Here is a 22,241-nt window from a genome sequence, read left to right as displayed (position 1 = left end):
CCGTAGAACGCCAGTTTTCTTTCTCCTGATAACGACATCCTCTTGAGTAGTCCCCGCCCGGAGATCCGAATGGGGGACTATTTTACCTCCGGAATATTTTACCCAAGAGGACGCCATCATCATTTAATCATACAGTAAAGCTGCATGCCCTCGGGAAAAATTACGGCTGTAGTTTCCCCTTGCTTTCAGCCGTTCGCAGTACCAGCACAGCAAGGCCGTTTTGGTTATTGTTACAAGGCCAGATCAGACAATCATCCAGACTGTTGCCCTTGCAACTACTGAAAAGGCTGATGCCCCTCTTCAGGAACCACACATTTGTCTGGCCTCTCAACAAATAGCCCTCCGTTGTGGTTGCACCTACGGTACGGCTATTTGTATCGCTGAGGCACGCGAGCCTCCCCACCAACGGCAAGGTCCATGGTTCATGGGGGGGGGGGGGGGGGGGGGGGATGAGAGGTATGGGTACATAATTCCATATTGCTTCAAGTATAAGCCACAGTTAGATGATGAGAGGTATGGGTACCTAATTCCATATTGCTTCAAGTATAAGCCACAGTTAGTCAGTCATAGTGGCTCGCAACTGGTCGCGTCACAGTCTCTCGGCGACACACGACCAAATGTATTCAGTGGATGAGAGATCTAGAGAACGTGCTTGACACGACGGTAGTAGAACACATTCTCTGTTTAGGTAAGTTAGAACAGAAAGGGAAACGTGCGGTCTTGCGTTATCTTGTTGAAAGCGAACGTCACGGAGAACTCGAAATCAGGTACATCCTTTGGCTTTAACTCGTCAGAAAAGCAACACCCGAGGCCCACGAGAAAGACAGATCGTTGTGTGTAAGTCGCAGCAGAGGACACTGCAGGTCTTACGAATGCCACCAGCCATCTCTGTCGGGGAGCGAATAACTGTTTTAGACGAATTTAATAATCCTTCACAGCATGCTTAAATGCGTGCTAGATCTCGAAGTTAATAACTTTGTTGGGTATTTTTCCAATTACGTACCAATTTCCCGCGGGCCCCGCAAGTAACCAAGCATTAGCGAAATGTGACGGACAAGCCGGCTTGTGTCACGTCACAAGTTCGTTGCGAAGCCTGTATTTCTCGTGGGCCCCGTGCAACACCCACCGTCCGTGTTACCGGCTACACGAGGTAAATTTGGTCATTCCAGGTGCTGAACCAATACGTCGGTGACGAATAGAATTTACCGACGTTAGTAATCCTCGGAGCCTTTACATATTATGCGTCCATCATGGTGGGAAACGCAGAACAAGGACTCGTCTGAAAAGAGGCGGTGTGGTATCTTTCCTGTATCTAGTGTTGTTGGGCGCACCACAGTGCGCTCGTAAGTCTCTCAGTTGTCATATAAAAGATTACCGTACCAATAGTTGCCTTGTCTGTAGTGCTACAAACGTTGTGGTGTTGTCCTTGTGGACACTTGTCTTGCAGGACACAAACCAGTTGCTGACTCAAGGCTCGTGACGTTGCTGTACTACCCTGTACAACGGGCAGACATTGCCTCTATCCTGTCGGGCTCTAGTCGCGTGGAGCTGTTGAGATTCTGTATGTCTTTGGCCATGACTTTCCTGGATCCACCGGTTCCATATCTGCATGGCAGTCGTAGCTTCACGACCAACGTGAGCACTAGTATCGCCGAATGATAAACTGCAAGTTTGAGCCGGCCGCGGTGGTCTAGCGGTTCTAGGCGCTCAGTCCGGAACCGCGCGACTGCTACGGTCGCAGGTTCGAATCCTGCTTCGGGCATGGATGTGTGTGATGTCCTTAGGTTAGTTAGGTTTAAGTAGTTCTAAGTTCTAGGGGACTGATGACCACAGATGTTAAATCCCATAGTGCTCAGAGGCATTTGAACCATTTTGCAAGTTTGATAGGACACAATCCTACCACTGTCGGACTTCGTCGCGTACTGCTAGACCTTTCTCATTCTTATACGAGGCAGTACACGATCTTCTCAAAGACAAACAACATTCATAAGCAACTTTTCACTGAGAAACCTGCAGCGTGACCTTCCTTAAATACATAAGGTAGATAGCGTTACTCTTACCTTCTTTGTGTGATTGCACTGAAATACTTATCATATACACATCTAAGCACGTGGTACACAGTTTGTCGTTTGTTGCCCGGCATATCTATGGTGTACCAACTTTAACTGGCACCAGTATACATCCAGAACGTTGCTATGTATTGCCTGTGTCTGCCACAGACAAACGACTCCCTAAGACAGTTCAAGAAGAGAATAGTCGCAGACCTTCAGCTTTGCATTCGCATCTCACATTAGATACTGTCTCCCGTTAGAAACTCTTAATCTAATTTGTTGACATGCTCAGGGTGAGCACACTGGACTCACATTCGGAAGGACGACAGTTGAAATCCTCGTCCGAACATGCCGATTCAAGTTCTCCATGATTTCCCTAAATCACTCCATGCAAATGCCGGTATGGACTCCTTGAAAGGCCACGGACTATTTCCTTGCCCATCCTTGAAATAATTCGAGCTTGTGCTCCGTCTCTAATGACCTCGTTATCGATGGCACAACACAGCCTAATAATCCTTCCTTCCTTTTTTAATGTGCGTTTAGCCTTCTTAAGTGATCTGTGACTATCTTTGATACCTCAAGTGAAATAGAAATGTTTCGTACTGTAGGTACTCTCATGTCCTTAAGAATTTCACGAAACAACATGAAGCACGGCGATACTGTATGCTTTAAACTCTGTAGATGTGAAACCGCACAACTAGCCACAGGCTGACGGTCGCACTTGCTTTGTGTGGTTGTCCTAAGCGTGCGACATGAGGATATCAGTATGGATCAGACGCGGTTTGAGTGTTCCATTCGGAGGGATCACTATGACAGTCCTTTATCTTCAAAAACCTCGTCTTAGAACTATGGATTTCTTTGTATTCCCGACGAGTCAATTAACACAAGAAATTTGTTCTCCTGCACACAGGGCTTCATCACATCAGATACAATACATTGAACATTATCTCGGTTCACCTGCGGCGTAAGAAACGCAAAAAAATGGAAATTAAGAGTAAGTTTCAGTAGAGGGAATCGATCGCACGACCTCCGGGCTACTGTTCTGTACTATTTCCGCAGAGTCAGCCGCTGCCCGTTAAGTGCGTTAACGTTAATGGCTCATGCCTCGCTGGAAATTCTATTTTTTCTAAACGGCTGGCCATGTGAATCTCCTACTTCAGTCACTACCATTTATGGCCAAGCCTTGGATATACCATAAATTTCGAGGAAATCGATGCTGAGTAGTAGGTGCGGTCCCGTTGTTAGTCTGCAAGAGTTCGTCCTGGCGTTGTACATGTATGGTGAACGTAAAAGTCACTTTTCGCGTCAGTGGCACCGTCTAACGAAGACGAGAGCAATTCAGTTCGTCGGAATTACACGCGACGCTCGGGGTGCTACAACCCGTACAATAATAAACGGATAGCGACTGGTGTGCTTGCGGACTGGCGTGGGACTGGCCATTACGCAAACAGTCGCCTGGCGCGCGTTGCAACAGTCCACCAGGGTCCGACTTCCCCTGGTCCCTCTGCCCGCGGCTCATTACCGGCGTTTATCTCGCTTCGTGACTGCGGCAGCCGCCGCTGGGCTGGGAAAGGGAAACCGAACCAAAGGTGAAGGATGCGCCCGCCGCTTTCTCGGCGCCCCCGCTCTGGGAGCGGATCCACAGGGGCCAGGGGCCAGCCGCGAGGGCGCCGCCTTCTAAAGGTGCCGGCAAATCGTTCCGGGCACCACCGCCCCCTTGCCTAGCCCACGAGTAGCGCTCGCTGCTGCAGAGCGCGATGCACGAGATGCGAGTTCGACACGTGGTACCACCTGGACGTCCCCAAACCAGAAACTGCCTAGAACTGCCCTTTTCACTTTCGCGAGACTAACGAGAGAAGTGCTTACACAAAGACAAATCAGAGTGGTCCTGTGATGACATTATAAAATATCAGGGTGGCGGAGAAGGGCAAATACATCAATTTGAGATAAGAGACCCTAGTCCGGAAACGACCGAGTTGAAAGTTATAAGAGAAAATTTACTCAAGTTAATCTGCATCTAGATAAGGGTACATACACACTCCAAAGCCAGCGTACGGCGCTCTGCGGAGGTAACCCTGTACCACCACTAGTAATATCCTTTCCTGTTCCACTCGTAAACAGAGTCTTATCTTTGCGGTCCTTCCGCGAAAACTGCGCTGGTGGCAGTAGAAACGTTCTACAATAAGCTTCAAATGCTGGTTCTTGTGTTCCTCGACAAAAATATCACCTTCTCTTGACGGATTCCGATTTGAGTTCCCGAAGCATCTCTATGATACTTGCGTGTTGATCAGACCTACGGGTAAAGAATCTAGCATCCTGCTCCGGTGTTTTCCTTTAATCCGACCTGGTGGAGATCCCTAACACTCGAGCAGTATTCAAGAATAGGTCGCACTAGCGTCCTATATGCTATGTCCTTTATAGCTGAACCACACTTTCCCAAAATTTACCCTATGAACCATTCGCCTTTCCTACCATAATCCTCACATGCTCATTCTACCTCTTAACTCTTTGCAGCGTTAGGGCCAGGTATTTTAAGCGACGTGACTGTTTCAAGCAGAACACTACTAACACTTTGTTTTTCGTACTCATCTGTATCAACTGACATTTCTCTACATCAAGAGCTAACTGCCATTCATAACACCAACTAGAAATTAATCCTGTAGCCTCCTACAGACAATCACCTTCGACACCATGTCGCACACCACAGCATTATCGACAAATAACTGGAAATTGCTGCCCACCCTGTCCGCCAGATCACTTATATACATAGAAAATAATAATAGTCCTATCACACTTCCCTGGGGTAGAGATTCGCGATAAATGTAAGCTAAGAAGTGGCTAATGTCGTAGAGAATTCTTTGTAAACTTCCCAGGTTCGATTCCCGGTGGGGTCAGGGATTTTCTCTGCCTCGTGATGACTGGGTGTTGTGTGCTGTCCTTAGGTTAGTTAGGTTTAAGTAGTTCTAAGTTCTAGGGGACTGATGACCTAAGATGTTAAGTCCCATAGTGCTCAGAGCCATTTGAACCCAACTTCCGCACCCTGATCATGGCGTACGGAATTGCCGCTGAATACTCCCCAATATCTTCACATAATTTCCGCTGAAGTCGCACGTAACTTGATTTCACAGGGTGCAGTGCTGTGCAGTAATAATGAATTCCATGTACCAGCCCAAGTTTCACAAGTTGATACATTTACAACAGTTGTTCGAAATGGCATCAATGCAGGTATGGCGTCGTCTCACAGAACTCTGTCGTATCCCTTCTAAAATCGGCGGTGTCGTTTGAACAGCGTCACAGGCAGCGAGAATGCTTGGCAGAGGGTCCTTTTCAGTCTCGACTGGCGCCACTTAGACAAGTTTTTTCACATGGCCCCACAAGAAGGAACCAAGTTGGGTGCGATCAGTTGCACTTTCTGTCGACGAAACAGTCTGCTATTTTTCTGGCTATCACTTTTAAGGGAATGTCTGATCCAGGTGTTCATGAACCTCCAGTCCAAAGTGAAGTGGGGCTCCATCATGTTGGAACAATATCCGCTGACGAATAACTAGTGGGATATGTTCCTAATAACCTGGGTAGTATGTTCCGGTACATGTATCCACTGTCAGAGGTATGAGAACGCTTATATCTTTAGACTCCGTCGCTTGTGGACCAGCATCCCTTACCTCCAACTGATTTACTGTTCTCCATCATCAGTGAAAGCTTGTATCATCGTCAGGGAGTCACCGTGTATAATGTTTTATCTACGAAGCAAAACATCGTAACCACTCATGGTTTTAATCATTTCAGGCCCACAATGCGTTTCGCAGAATGCGTTTCAGCTTCAGGTCGCGCACTGGCTCATTTCACGTGTGTTCCCGTATCCACATTTTTCTGGTGTAAATAAATAAAAGCCTGGACGATAATTACTCTTCTCTTGACTAGTGGACTGTCTATAGGATAAAACATTCTTTAACAGACACAAGTGACAGATAAACTAATTGTAAAAGCAATAGTTAGCGCAAATTACAATATAATCATCTTCTTCACTTCATAGAGTAGGTTGCACATCCTATCCCGGAAACCATTTCGTCCACAGACGTCCGACACTTCGCTATCCAGTGGGCTTCACGATTCTAGGCAAACGATGTCGCTGCATTCTTTCTAAATGGTTACACCAGGTAATTTTATGTATATTATTTTGCTTTCCAAATCAAAAAAACTGCTCCTCTTACCTCATTTCTGTGTTTCGTATTTTGTCTGACTGTACGCAACTTTTGATTGCCCTCGTGGGTTTCTACTATGCAGACGTAATTTTCCTTTTGTGCTTCTTTGAAAGTGCCTACTTCTCACTTCCATATGGTACTACCGGTACCGCCATTGTTTCGTAAAGCTTCAGTTTACTTTCATTTTTATATTTCAGATATCTATGACTTGTTTCACGTCTTTAAATTTTCAAAGCTTTATTTCCATGTCGCTTTCTATTGTTGGGTGTACTTCACAACAAAGGCAGTTAAAATTGCTCCAATATTTTGCCATTTATCTCGGTTTTGGATGTTGTAGCGTTTTCCCAAGAAATGCCTTTCGTTTTGATTTATTGGGAGATACTATCAGTCCGCATTGTTCTGCTATTTTGCTTAAAATGTGTAGCCCCTTTTGTAAATTATCTTCGGTCTGTTGCACTCTACATAAAATATTAGCTAATCTATGCTGCGGTGACAGCACCCTACCACTCTTGAAAATTTGTTTACATCTTACTGTGACCTAGACTAGTTATGTATAGGCAATTGTTGGAAGGGACAGCAGCCTTGCCCTTAATTTGTTTTTAGGAGTGCTGATCATGTTCAGCAGTATTGGTGTGTGTGTGTGTGTGTGTGTGTGTGTGTGTGTGTGGTTGAGTGAGTTAGTGAGCTCAACATCGAAGTATTCAGAGCCCATACGAAGATCAACTAAAACGAATGTGGTTAAAACGTAGAAAATGCGATAAAAGAACTACAAGACAAATTGAGATAAAATCACACACTCTCTCTCCCAATCTCACACATAATCAACCGCTCAGTCTACAACGCTGGAAGTTCATAAGGCGAGAGGTAGGAACACATTATGCATCCAGGACATTGCCGAACATGAACTTTTTTGGTAGTCTAGGTGTTAAGAGTGTGGAGAGGCACAATGTTGCATGGGGGTATTAAGCTCCAAATCTTCGAACACTGTACGCTCACCGGTCAAAGTTACTCTCACACTGTACTCCATCCCCACGTGCGTTTTTCAGTAGCGCATTCTGCTCTGACTGTGTTATTATGGATGACAATACGCGATCACATCGAACAGTGCAATTAGGGGAGCTCTTGGAACGAGACGATATCTGACGAATGGACTAGCCTGCCCGTTTCCCCAGCTTAAATCCCTTCGAGCACGTGATGGATGCGTTGAAGAGAAGCACTGCAGCTCGCCCATATGCACCAACGACCGTCCAGCAGTTGTGAACAGGGCTGGTAGAGGAATGGAATGCTCTACCAGAAGAACTCCTTATCAACTTGTGGTCAGCATGGGAGCACTTAGCACAATATGAGTTTCCGTCAGCGATGATCACACACCTACAGTTTGTAATGTCCAGGAGATCATTAAGAATCACCGTCACTTCATCGTAATTACTGTCCTTGAATAAAATTGCCATTTCTGTTCGTCTTATTGTGCATTTCTTTCAGTTACCTCGAGTACTATAGTGAGGCTGTTCTTTTAATATATGTTCCAAGCTATATCGAGCTAAGTAATTTGGCAGTGACAAACCATGGGGAAGTTAGTTTCGTCCTTCACTTTTGCACACCAGTGTGCTTGCTCATTACCTTCAACTCAGTTCTTAGTATTATCTCTAAATATTTAAATCATTTTACGCGCTTTAGACTTTAGGCTCTGGTCCTTCAGTCGGATGCTAAGGTCTTTTATTCCTTCTACATATTGATCATGGGTGCTGTGTAACACCAATATAACTTCAGAGTTTCAACTCTAACTTCCATCACAATGGTCAGCCTCGGTAGCTTAAGTGTCAGTCAGTCTGAGTACCATGGTTCCCGGTGCTGAAGGGTTTCTTTCTTAGTACGAGGACTGGAACGGGTTGCACTCAGCCCAGTGAAGCCAACTGAGAAGCTGTCTGAATGAGATGTAGCTATTCTAAGGTTCAGAAAACTAACAGCAGCTAAGGGAAAGCACTGTTAACAACATGTCCATCCATCCTAATGACGCCATTGGTGGAGAATGACACAGGATTTTGACGGTGCTGTCGTTTCTGACGCTACCAATGCTATCACTCAGCGAAGGCACTGATTTTCTCTTAGCGCTCACATACTTTACTCATGGACGGAATTTCTTCTAGATTTCGAGATAGTTTTGTTGTGGACATTGTTCAATACATCCTACGTTGAAGTGCGTACTAAATTTCGAGATTCTATAAGTCGTTGCCCATCTTGGAGATTTTGCATTCTTTTAAACCTGACATGCTTTATTCAGCACTTCTGCAATAGTGTCCTACATGTTTTGTGTAACACGGATGTTGTAACCATTCATTTTCCTTGTACAGACACAGGCCGTAGTGAAGTACTGCCCTTGCTAGTACCAGAAAACACAGTGAGAAAGTGAAATCAAATGAAACCAGAAAATCTAATTACAGATGCATGATACTGACGAGATGGTGAGTTTTTTCGTGCCGAGCCTGAACCAATTAATTGCGTAACTAAAATCGAACTGAAGATTACGTTCTATTAGTCTAGCAGAACACTTTGAGATGCAACAGATACATTGGAAAAGCTGCGTACACTACGTTTGTCCGTCCTCTTTTGGAGTATTGCTGCGCTGTATAGGATCCTTACCAGATAGGATCGACGGAGGACATCAGAAAAGTTGAAAGAAGAGCAGCTCGTTTGGTATTATCGTGAAATAGGGAAGAGAGCGTCACGAACATGAGCCACAAGTAATCACTAAAACAAAGGCGTTTTTCATTGCAGCGAGATCTTTTCACAAAATATTAATAACCAACTTTCCCCTCACAATGGAAACATATTTTATTGGCGCTTACCTATATAATGACAAAAGATCATCGTAACAAAATAACAGAAATCGAAGACCGCATGGGAATATTTAGGTATTCACTTCCGAACGCTGTTCTAGAGGGGGACGGTAGAGAAATGGTGTCAAAGTGGTTTTATGAACCCTCTGTCAGACACTCGAGTGTGAATTGTAAAGTAGTCGAATATATGTAGACAATATGTTCATGCCCATGGGGGGTCACACAGCATACTTATGTTTAAGATGGGCATCAGTACCGAATGGAAAGAAAATTTGGTCTTCTGATACACGTTATGTCAGGCTCGTGAAAGAGCGATAAATATCGGACAGGTGCTTTATGAGGTAACACTTCACACGTACTTCGTTTTTGTTTTTTGTCTTTTTTTTGTATAAATCAAGGTTTCCGATTAGATTATTATGAAAAACCTTTGAAGGAAAGTGCTTGTTAAAACAATAAAGAAACTGTAAATGATTTTAAAGAGATTTTGAGCGAACAGAGAAAGCCAGCAATTTCTACGCTTTTATTTGGTCCCTCATTACCAGTCTACGTCATGGAGCTACATAGTGCACAATTGTGTGCTCACCGGAGCTGTCGCCGTTGTCCAGGAATCGGGGATCGGACTGCCGGTCCGGTGAGGGCGCGTGGTCGGAGCCGATGCCGCTGCTGGGCCCCGAGGAGCCGCCCCCGGCATCGGCCGACGCCGCCCCCGTGGCCGTGGCGTCCTTGCCCGGCGTCGCGGCGGAGGCGGCGGCGGAGCGGCGCAGGTCGACGGCGGCCATGTTGCCGCGCGCGCGGTGTACCGTGTCGTAGTCTCGCGGCGGCAGCAGCAGCGGGGCGCGGGGAGCGCCGCCGCCCCCGACGCCGCCGCCGGCGCCACCCCCGGAGCCCAGCTTGGCGCGCAGCTCCGCCGCCAGCGAGTCGTACAGCGACGCTATGCGGTCCTGGCCCTGGCCCGACGACCCGGAGCTGTCCGATTCGCGAGTGCTGCTGCTGCGACCTGAGGACACACGTAACATATGCGATGGTTATTTGTTACACACTTTAATCAAAATTTCAAATAACCCACACTGTTTATTGATTGTAACTGCCTTACGCGTTTGATTATACATTAATTTCAAACAAATGGTTACACTGAATTCACAACAGAACTGAAACATATACAGAGTAATCTTAGCCGATATAAAAGTCTTCATATTAAAAATACTGCATATACGGCATGTTTGGGTAGATAGTACCTACTCTTCTGCTGTGAGCAACAAACAAATGTATACTGTTAGATGATTTACTTAAGATCACACGGGGTATCAGCTTGGCTAGCCGTGTGGGTCTAACGCGCTGCTTCCCGAGCGAGAAGGCGTGCTGGTCCCCTGCACGAATCCGCCCGGCGGATTAGTGTCGAGGTCCGGTGTGACGGCCAGCCTGTGGATGGTTTTTAATGTGGATTTTCATCTACCTCAGCGAATGAGGGCTGGTTCCCCTTATTCCGTCTCAGTTACACTATGTCGGCGATTGCTGAGCAAACACTGTCTCCACGTACGAGTACACCATAGTAACTCTACCACGCAAACATTTGTGGTTACACTCTTCCGGTACGAGACGTTCCTCGGGGGTCCACTGGGGGCCGATCCGCACCCTGGGTTCGGTGTGGGGCGGCGGTGGGGTGGGTGGACTGCTGTGGCCTGTTGTGGGGTTGTGAACCACTGAGGGCTACGGCGGGACGAAACCTGTCCGTCGTTTCTAGGTCCAAGGTTTAATGCACAATACACACACACACACATACACACACACACACACACACACACACACACAATCATGAGCCAGTCTGCACTTGTCTGTAGCTCACAATAGATGACAAGGTACTATGTACTCATACGTTCAGTATAAGCAGCGTTTCTACTACGAAAACTTTTGTGTGTGGGAAGACTTCTGCACAGATGTTTCAGTTCTGTTATGGCTGCGATATAACCATTCGTTGACTAATGACAATACGTAAATATTTTCCATTTAACGTTTGAATATTATGTATAATCCAAACGCGTAAGGCAGTTTCAATCAATAAACAGTGTGACCAAGACAATCAGAAATTTTGAATTCAACATGGCCGCTACGTCTCATATGGCATTTTTGTAGATCATTAAAATACAGTGCTCATTATACATCACACACGTACATAAGCTGACCGGACAAAATATTAGTCACTCATCGTACATAGGGCACACTGTTCGATGTGCAACGCTGTAAACAGTGTAGAAGCACAATCTAATTTATTCAAATGGTTCAAATGGCTCTGAGTACTATGTGACTTAACACCTGAGGTCATCAGTCCCCTAGAACTTAGAACTACTTAAACCTAACTAACCTAAGGACATCACACACATCCATGCCCGAGGCAGGATTCGAACCTGCGACCGTAGCGGTCGCGCGGTTCCAGACTGAAGCGCCTAGAGCTAATTTATTCAGTCGCGTCACTCGCTGTATAGAAGTTGTGCAGTCTGACAGTTGGAGTAACACTTGCGTCCCTGTGGCGAGAAAGCGAACTGTACGATTAATGTTCGTTTTTAATTATAATTAACGAGATAGCTATAATATATTTTCTTTCCAAGCATTCGTGAATTATCAAGTGACGTGAATGATCGTGAAATAAACAGCCGAATCTCACTGATTCAGTGACATGAGCAACAACTTATTCATAAAGAAGTGCTTTCGAATATGTACATCATCGCATCTTACTCCGCGGAGGCAACAGAATATAAACACATAGTTCATGCGTGCGAAATATAAAAATTTATTGGCGATTACTTTCGCTTCTAAACCGAATGTGTTGAAAATTCTTGCCGTTTGTGGCTGAGGTTTAGCAGCGATTGTGGAAGTGTTTTCTTCCGTGAGGGAAAGACTTTTATTGCTGTCACGTTTTATTATCACGTCTGCATGGTTTCCTCTTCGGCCACAGCTGTGGTGGCTTACTTGGCAGGATAAATAATGTAGGTACTGCATACCACACAAATTTCCTCTGTTCCACATTCATTGATTTGACTGGAACTGTAGTGAAGAAAAACTTCTCGTTTTTGAGTCGATGTACGACTTCTTCTGCTGTTCACTAGGCATTTTTTTTGTTCTTAAAAGAAAACAACGTTTTCAGTAAATATCTATAGCTTACAAGAAAATCGTAAATGAACTGTCCTGCAATACACAGTTTCATGCCCTCCACGGTCCTTAGGAAACTAAAGAAAGACAAATGAGATGTCATTTCTCAGCTATTGCCGATTTTTATGGAGGTAAATATGCTTCTTATTGTAAAAATTATGTTGTATTTCAGTATAAACGATACTATTCGCACTCATCCGATTTCGTATTCGAGACTGTAGCTTACAGTCCGCTTGGAGCGCTGCTGACGCAGTGTAGAACAATGACGAGCAAGAGGATTGTGTGTTAAACTGTGGTAGAACTGGCACCAGGCGTCCACGTGATAGTCCAGTTGGCGTATGTCATGGCTGTGAAGTAGAGCCAATCAATTGTACAGAATCATCGCCGTAAGATGGGCCGACATGGAAACGTGACAGTGGCAGAAAGGAACTACCGTCTTTGGATGGGCCTGTGACCACACCGTGAATGTAGCAGTCCGACTTGTTGGTATATCGCCACAGACTGTCCAACGTTTCTACAAGGTACGATGTACCACTCAAGGCTGCAAAACACAACATAACCGCCCAGGGAAAAGTGTCGCGTCTTCTCAGTGACAGTAGGTTTCAACGCGAACATTGTCAAGGGATGTGCATGCAATGGATATTACTGGTGCCGGGAACCTCTTTATTGCCTCAAACAACACAAAGGGTGGAGGCTATACTGTGGCCCGACGAATAATGACTTTATCTCCTTTCAAATGATGCAAGTTGTCAATTAAGTGTTTAACCTGAAATGTATTTAGGGTGGAGTTCATGTGAGAAGTCAGTCTGTGATGTTTTGGGGGCGTTTTTCGACCTATGACTTGGTACCTCTCATCCAGGTTGCCGTGAACATGATCTAGAATGTTTACTTTAGCATTCTCGGTGACCAGGAATTGCTCTTTCTTCTACTTCTTCAGGATGAGACTGTGAAATTCTAGTCTTCCAAGATGTGAATAACCGTGATCACAGGACTGTGTGCGAAATGTTCCTGGTTTGGCGAACACCCATGTATCCTATGCTAAACTACCCTGTCTTAATCCCGTAGAAATGCCCAGAACTATCTGCAACAGCGGACGAAATGCCGCACTCATCAACCCACGGTTTGGTAACTCTATAGGCTCTAATCTTCAGAGATAGCTTTAGCTGTGCGTTCCGTACCCGACAATACTTGTGGACCCTCTTCCTCGCCCTCGAAGCTAGGGGCTATGTTCCATGGTAACAGCGTAATGTTCCCTGAGGGAGAATAAGTTTTTCGCGGCTGTGTTTTGTTCAGTGTGGGGAGGATTAGCGAAATTTCATTTTCTTAAGCACAAGATAAAAAGTAAAGTTTTTCAGTGAAGCAATTAAAGAAAAGTCTAAACACGGATAACCTGTTTGATTGTTACAGAGCCTCTTAGTCAAACTAAAGATGCTAACATCCTTGCCCAACAAGGAGTAAGCGTTGAATCGTCGACAGTTCATGTAGTGTATCTACTGGACCTACCTTTGAAACTGTGGTGAAAATAAGTAAAAGCGAAGTTAAAGCCATTTTATATTTAATTAATCTGTGCGCAATGAAATGCAATGCAGTTGTTAATGATGATGATGATGATGATGATGATTATGATACTGATAGTGTGATGATGTTGGTGATGATAGCTCTACAGTTAAGGAATATCTTGTCGATGAATTTAAGGCAAGGTTTCTTCGGGACCACAACAGACTAAAAGGAATTCCAGTGTCTAAGGATAGCCTGCCGTGGAGAAAAATAAATGCAATGTTACGTGCATTCCATCCAATAATACCACACATTTGTCCCCTATCCCGGTTTGAGTGGAAAGCAAGAAACGCTGTAATGGAGCTGAAGTAATATACGATCTCTTAAGAAGCGGATTAAAAGCATACAGAGCTGCAAAGTTACTGTTTGTTACATATAACTTCCTAGTTTAGACTCTTCTTTAAATTCATCTGGTTTCCATTACACAGGGTGAGCATCTATCAGACCACCGCATATACATCCAGAACAAACAAGTTTATGGAGGTGGGGTTTTCATTAAGTTACAGCGGAAAACGTGGGGGGCGCTTTGACTGAGAGAAATAATTTTTAAAGTTTACGACCGCTGAATTATGATACCAATTTTTTTAACTATATACATATTTGTGTGGCAGTGGAAGGTGTATTCGATAGGACTTGGACGACATAACAGGTCTGGAGTTTGATCAAATAATCCCAACATAGCAGAGACGGAAACCAACTTCCCACCATCAAATGAAGTTCCACAAACCTCTCTCCTAGAACTTAGAACTACTTAAACCTAACTAACCTAAGGACATCACAGACATCCATGCCCGAGGCAGGATTCGAACCTGCGACCGTAGCGGTCGCGCGGTTCCAGACTGAAGCGCCTAGAACCGCTCGGCCACTACGGCCGGTGCGCAGTCCAAAAACTGGATATGGTTTCCGTCTACGGTGGATGTCGCTATACTATTGGAGCATCGGTGCGGCTGTATGCTGAAAGGTATACTCATCATGCCAAGCTCTCACTTTGTGTCTTTACATACATTATAAAAAAGAAATTTCATAAAACTGCTGGTCTACAGATAAAAATGCACTATGTGATAAAAAGTATTCGAACATGCCTATGTAGTTCGGAATGGAGCCCTAGTGTCACGGCAGTCGGACCCACAAGTATAAAAGAAGGCGCAAAATATTTTGCAGTGGTCAGGAGAGCTCAGGGAATTCGAACGTGGACTAATCATTAGATGACACCCGACTAGCAAATGCGCCAGGGACATTTCAACCGATCTAAAGTTGCCCAAGTTGACGTATGGCGATGTGACTATGAAGTAGAAACGCGAAGGAACAACCACAACTAAACCAAGATGACATAGACATCATATAATGACCGACAGGGGCCGTCGACCATTGGGAGGGTACTGTAAAAACTTTCATGAGATGAACGCAAGGGTTCACTTGTGAGTTCCCAAGTGCTACAGCTGTGCAGCTAACACATCGAGTTTGCATAGTTTTGTAACCACTCGTCGTCAATTTTGTAAACGCCTCGTCGCTACTGCTGTGGAGACCGAGTTGGTGAGTTCATAAAACGGTCTCTGGCGCAGTACACAGCTAAAACAGTTTCTCTCTGTCACTGTTACACCATCTATGCCCCAGGGTGCGGGGAGGGGGGGGGGGAGGACTGGATGGGAGACCGAAGGTACTACAACACTCCAACGAATTAGAAACAAAGTCACACAAATGAGTTAAGGTTGACTTATCTTTGCGACTACTTGAATGATTAAGTATGCAACACTGCTTGTAATATAACAGAAAAGGCCCTCAATGGCTAAGAGAAAATAATCGTAGGCAAACTTTACAGCACATAGCAAATGCAATTTACTACAACTGTCTGTTCATTTCTAAGAGTTCACTAACGACATTCCCTGTATAAGTCTGTTCTGGACGATGATCTATAATCAAGTGGGCGAGAGCTGCTCTTCTCTATTGCGAATATGCTTCTGTCCGTTATCGTCCGGTCATTTGCGGATTGTATTCGGCAGGCAGCTGACCGAGGTGAAGTCGATATCTACATCGACAGCGCCGCCCGTGGCGCCGGTGGGACTCGCGCAAGTGGCGAGTCTCTGTGGCACTGGCACCATCTCGCATCTTTGGCCTGGCTCTGTCTTGTTACAATAACGAACAGCTCCTCGTAAGCCACATCTTTCTGTAATCAGTGGTAAACGACCCATGAGGTGCTGCAAAGAGCAATACCATTGGACACTGGATGATTGGATCGAGTGATGTGGCTTGAAGAATCACGCTGTAGCCTGTGGCAATCCAATGGAAGAGTTTGGGTTTGGGGAATGCCTGGCTTGCTAACTACAGTGACATATGGAGGAGGTTGCGTTACGGTATGTTGGTGCTTCTCGGGGAATTGGTCGTGGTCCCCTTATTATGCTTAAGAAAATGTTAAACGTGGAAGGATACGAACACGTTTCACAGCACAGTGTACTGCGTAAAGTTGAGAAACAGTTCTGAGCCGATGATTGCTTGCATCAGCATGACAAGGCACCCTGTCATAAAATAGCATCTGCGACCACATATCATGTGGACAATAACATTTTTGAAATGGATTAACATGCCCAGAGTCCAGACGTGAACCACAGCAGCTTTGGGATGAGTTAGTACGTCGACTTCACTCCAGATCCCAGTGTCCATCATCATTACCTACAGTCTCTGGTTTCGGCGCTTGAGGAAGTGTGAATGACTGCCATTGATCAACAAACAGAAGCACGCATCACTAATGTGTGTCCAGCAGAGCTGAAGCCGCAATAGAGAGAAGGGGAAACATTAATGTCCACCAATAGGTGCCCGGATACTTTTGATCATTAGTGTATACCCGTATAAAACTATTGCAACTGACAGTCTGATGTATTTCTTAAAAGATACCAATAACAAGCACAATGGATAAATTACTGTTAGCACTTCAACATTATACGCTGTAGCTCCAAAGAAACATGTATAGGCAAGCGTATTCAGTTACAGAGATAAGTAAACAGGTAGTGGTCGGCAACACCTATATAAGACAACAAGTGTCTCGCGCAGCTGTTGGATCAGTTACTGCTGCTACAATGGCAAGTTATCGAGATTTAAGTCAGTTTGAAGGTCGTCTTACAGTCGGCGCACGATCGATGGGATAGAGCATCTCCGAAGTAGCGATGAAGTGGGAATTTTCCTTTACGACCATTTCACGAGTGTACCGTGAATACCAGGAATCCGTTAAAACATCAGATCTCCGACATAGCTGTCCCCGCAAAAAGATCCTGCAAGAACGGGACCAACGACCACTGAAGAGAATCGTTCAGCGTGGCAGGACTGCAACCCTTCCGCAACATCCTGCAGATATCAATGCTGGTCCGTCAACATGCGTCAGTGTGCGAACCATTCAACGTAACATCATCGATACCGGCTTTCGCAGCCGAAGACCCGCTTGTGTACCCTTGATGACTATATGACACGAAGCTTTACGCCTCGCCTGGGCCCTTCAATGCCGATATTGGACTGTTGATGACTGGAAACATGTTGCCTGGTCGGACGAGTCTCTTTTCAGATTGTATCTAGCGGACGGACGTTACGGGTATGGAGACAACGTCATGAATCCATGGACCCTGCATGTCAGTAGGGGACTGTTGAAGCTGGTGGAGGCTCTGTAATGGTGTGAGGGGTGTCCGGTTGGAGGGGTATGGGACTCCTGATACATTTAGATACGACTCTGACAGGTGACACGTACGTAAGCACCCTGTTTGATCACCTGCATCCATTCATGTCCATTGTGCATTCTGACGGACTTGTGCAATTTCAGCAGGACAATGCGACAGTCCAGACGTTCAGAATTGCTACGGAGTGGCTCCAGGAACACTCTTTTGAGTTTAAACACTTCCGCTGGCCACAAAACTCCCCAGACATGAACATCATTGAGCGTATCTGGGATGCCACGCAACGTGGTGTTCATAAGAGATCTCCACCCTCTAGTAGTGATACTGATTTATGGAAAGCCTTGGAGGATTCATGGTGCTGCACTAATTTCAGACATTAGTCGAGTCCATGCCACGTCGTGTTGCGGCACTTCTGCGTGTTCGCGGGGGCCCTACACGATATTAGGCAGGCGTATCAGTTTCTTTGACTCTTCAGTGTAAGTCGCTGTTTTGGATGTATTTGAGGTGGCCTTAGTTATGTCATCCTAAATGACGGAATCCACAGCCGTCCTTTTCGCCCCGTAAGTAATTTCCTGTAAAATTAATTTTATTCCCTAAATACATAAACTAAAAATTTCTCCAGAATGAGCTTTTCACTCTGCAGCGGAGTGTGCGCTGATATGAAACTGTGTTCCTTTCTTTCAGGGGTGCTAGTTCTGCAAGGTTCGCAGGAGAGCTTCTGTAAAGTCTGGAAGGTAGGAGACGAGGTACTGGCAGAAGTAAAGCTGACGGGACGGGGCGTGAGTCGTGCTTGGGTAACTCAGTTGGTAGAGCAATTGCTGCGAAAGGCAAAGGTCCCGAGTTCGAGTCTCGGTCCGGCACTAATTGCTGTTCTTATTTAGAAATGATAATTAAATAAATACCGCCTCCGACTTCGAGAAAACGACTGCGCCACATCTTATTCCGATTCCGGTTACGATAAAGCCACCTCCATAGTTGGCAGTAAATGACGGGGGATGAATCAGAATTGAGAATCATGTCCGTGTAGCAGTTTCTCAGCCACGTAACGGTCAATCACGGCAGTCCGCCTCCTACGCGAAGCCCGGCGGACGTGGGACTGAATGGCGACCGCTTATCTGCCGGGCGTGCCCCGTGAAACGGAAAGCGCTGCCCGAGCAGGCAGTAGGTAGACAGCAGGCCGGCCTTATCTCCCCGCACCTTCCGCCTGGGCGGCCGCCTTTAATGGAAACGACCACGCTCTGCTGTCGCCGCGCACGTAATGCGTGCGGGCGGAAACCCACCTCCGGCCTGTGGCCACTGCAGCGCAACGCAGACACCGGCGGTTCGGCTGAGCACTTTCTGTGCCCGTGGCGCGGGTGTCAGCTGCTCCCGTAACACCCATATCACACTTCCAGGTTCAGTACGCGGACACTGTGTGGTTGCATTCCTCTGGACGGTAGCGAACATGGTAATGAGGGCTACAAAGTAACAGCCACATGCTATACGCTACGTATTTGGTATTGTCGAGACCGTTAAAAAGTAATCGTTACTCCTTACTGATGTAACCATTTCACCTAAATATTGTTTCTGTTAAACCTCCAAGGTGTGGGTATAACTGCGCTCGCGAATGCGCTGTTTGAGTGGTATAAGGATGGTCAGAAATAGTCTGAAAAGCCTGTAAGGGCGTTGCAGTGTAGGCTGTGCTGACAAATAATTGTTAGCAAAAAAAAAAAAAAATCGAACGCCATTTCCGAGTTAGTTACCACTGAAGTTAGCCTGTCAGGACGCTGCACGCGTGGATTCAAGCGGCCCTCAAGACACTGTGCCGCCAAACGTGTTCTGCATTTGGTTTGCTAAAACTGAACAACAGGGCGGCGGTAATAAGCATCGAACACGAACGATAGGCTAAGCAGTCTCGTGGGCTATCATCAAAGCTGTGAGAAAAACTAGCACTAATCATATCTGGCGGGCTGCTTGAATCTGCCCGCACAATGGCCTGATTGGCTAACTTCAATGCCAACTAACTCGCGAACGGCACAATGTATCGAATTTTTTCTCAACAATTATTTGTCGGCACTGCCTACCGTGCTACATCCTCATAAGCTTTTTAAACTGCTTCTGACCACCCTGTATATTTCATGACCAGGTTTTACTCCTGTACATACTTACGATTAAAGGTTATATCAACTTAAGTAACGGCAGTGACGCACAGAAGAAAATCAATAAATTTCAGCACAAATCTGGAATTATATATAAGGCTTTAAAGAGCGAGACCTGGGAAGGTAAAAAATAAGTTTTACAAAACAATGGCTGTCCCTATCTTCCTGTACGGCAGTGAATCTTGGGGTTAAGAAAAGAAAAACAAAAGCAGCATACATGATGTTTTTAATATGTGTCAAACATTGTTGAAGGGGGAGAACCTTAAATGAAATATGAGAATAACTCCCGGGCGGTTACAATTGAAGTGTACTACTCAGAGATCCAGTGTCAGTTGTAATTACTGCATGGCAGCGAAACTTGGTAGATACTCTAATGCGTTAAACCAGAACCAATTAACGCTGGCGAAAAATTACTAACAATTTTACCCACCAGCGCAAATCAGGCGCTGCGCAATGTCTTCGACTTTTCCGGTGCTCATAATGACAAATTGTGTAAACGTCAACTTTATGTGTTTCTCATTTGTTTCATCTTTTCTGCTCACGTCCCGTTCCTAATCCATTCCATATGGAAATATTTCAATACATCTTTCTTGCATTCACAAAGCCAGATTTGGACCTAATGACCAAAGTTTGAACCAATTTTTTTCCAGCTTAAATCTGTTCCGCATTAACGCATTAGCAAATGTACTAAATTTCTTTGCCACTCGATAATTACAGTCTCACTGGACCTCTGTATGGAGCTACGCGTTAATTACAACCACCCGGTACATATACTTACGTAAGTGGAAGACTATAGGGGGAAATGCAAGCAACATCTAAAATGTACAGAAGGACGGCAGTCACTGTAAAGAAGTAAAATCCCTAACGAAAAACAGACGTTCGGGAAAAGGCGACCTTAAATGAAAAGTCGGAACAGCCGTATTGTCTAAACCTGGAAATGGAGAAGAAGACATAATTATGATTAGTCACCATGACTGTACTGGTACTGATGTAACAGCATTGCAAAAGTTGAGCTAGTTCTTCCCTGTGGGATCAGCATTGTTATATACGGATTTTGGCAGTGTTAGTACCAGTGGTGGCTACGCACCCTTCCTAACAACGTATCCCCGTCCTCGCCCCCCCCCCCCTTTTAGGGAAGGAATTATGTATCCCACTCTTTGCGTGTAGTGTAGATCTCACGTACGAATGTGATAACGTTTTCTAAGTGTTTGGCGGGACGTGGGTACCAGCCCGGCAATTATCTATCTGAATGTGGAAAACCGCCAAAAAACCATATCCAGGATGGTCGGCTCACCAGCCCTCATCGTTAATCTGCGAAGCAGATTCGATCCGGAGCAGACATGTCTCGTCGTATCCCGGCGAGTCACTAATGCCTTGCTCCACTGAGTTTAAAGAACTGGAGGAATATGAAAAGTACCGACTCGACACGGGCGAGCGGGAAAGAAGAGGGGGAGGGGGGGGCATACGGGGAAGAAAACATGCGAGTGACGAAGCGTTGCAGGAAGAACAGAAGCGGTACTGCGAGTCTCGAGTGAAGTGCTGCTTGTTAGCAACGAATAAAAACGATATACAAGAGCCCCAGCAGGAAGAGCTACCGAGCGAGGTGGCGTAGCATTTAGCACACTGGACGTGGTTAGTACACTGGACTCTCTTTCGCGAGGACGACGGTTCAAAGTTGCGTCCGGCCATGACTTCACTAAATTGCTTCAGGGAAATGCTGGGGTGATTCCTTTGAAAGATCACGGCTGGTTTCCTTGCCAATCCTTCCCTAGTCTGCGCTTGTGCTCCGTCTGTAATGACCTCGTTGTCGACGGGACGTTAATCACTGATCTCCTCCTCCTCCAGGAACAGCTCTCCAAGAGGTGAAGAAAAGTTCTTGGCGTGACACTTATCTATGACGAAAATTGAATTTTTATTCGATGATCGTTCTGTTCATAGCAAAGCCAATTTTGTACTGGTGTCGAAATCATGGTCTCATATACAAGGTTCTGTAATTATTGTACGAATTTGATGATTTTGAATTTATTTTCAGTTCTTTAATGGAAAGTTTCATTGCATATACATCCAGCGTACAGCATTTTTTTTTTTTTTCTCTAAGAAGATGTCTTCTACGACCAACATCGGTGGAAAGTAAATAATACATTTGTACCTATGTGACAAAATCATAAAGGGTGGTTGTAATTAAACCGGCAGCGTTTCGAGTGTTGCAGCGCGGTATTTATATATCACAGGGCGTTGAAACATCGTAGGTATGTTGATTAATCGGTGTAATCAAGGAATGTGCTGAAAAAGCATAAGAATTTCACTTTCCACCACCAGATGAAAATATGGCGCTATCAACAGTCAAAATGTGAAATGTTTTCTGTTTAGATGTCAGTATGCTGTTTGTCGCTTGGCGACATGTGTTGATTTCTTTCGTGAGGTGACTGAGTAAAGGGTCAAAAAGGTTGAAGTTTTCTGTATGAAATGCAATGGCTATTTAGAAGATAGGCAGTACACTGCTGGTAAAGTTGTTTGATCAGAACGGTAGTAATAGCAGCACTGCACTGCGGGAATCTCGCCGACATATGCCACAAATTACGCAGCCAGTGCTCGAGCTGTATCATGGGATTCTCTTTCCCTTGACCAACATTTCAAAAGATTTTGCAGCGAATTT

General features: G+C 45.4%; 1 protein-coding gene across 1 annotated transcript in view; it reads right to left on the bottom strand.

Moving 5' to 3' along the window:
• Positions 1 to 22,241, bottom strand: part of LOC126419504 (uncharacterized) — a 135,076-nt gene that overhangs the window by 20,066 nt on the left and 92,769 nt on the right. Inside the window, exon 4 of the mRNA XM_050086694.1 lies at positions 9,674 to 10,087. Within this exon, the coding sequence (XP_049942651.1) occupies positions 9,674 to 10,087 (414 nt within the window). The remainder of the gene's footprint in view (positions 1 to 9,673; positions 10,088 to 22,241) is intronic.

This window comes from Schistocerca serialis, chromosome 9 (genome assembly GCF_023864345.2).
Source record: "Schistocerca serialis cubense isolate TAMUIC-IGC-003099 chromosome 9, iqSchSeri2.2, whole genome shotgun sequence".
In the NCBI taxonomy this organism is placed as follows: domain Eukaryota; kingdom Metazoa; phylum Arthropoda; class Insecta; order Orthoptera; family Acrididae; genus Schistocerca; species Schistocerca serialis.
The sequence above is the reverse complement of the archived record's forward strand: the minus strand, read 5'-3'. Positions and strand labels throughout refer to the sequence as shown.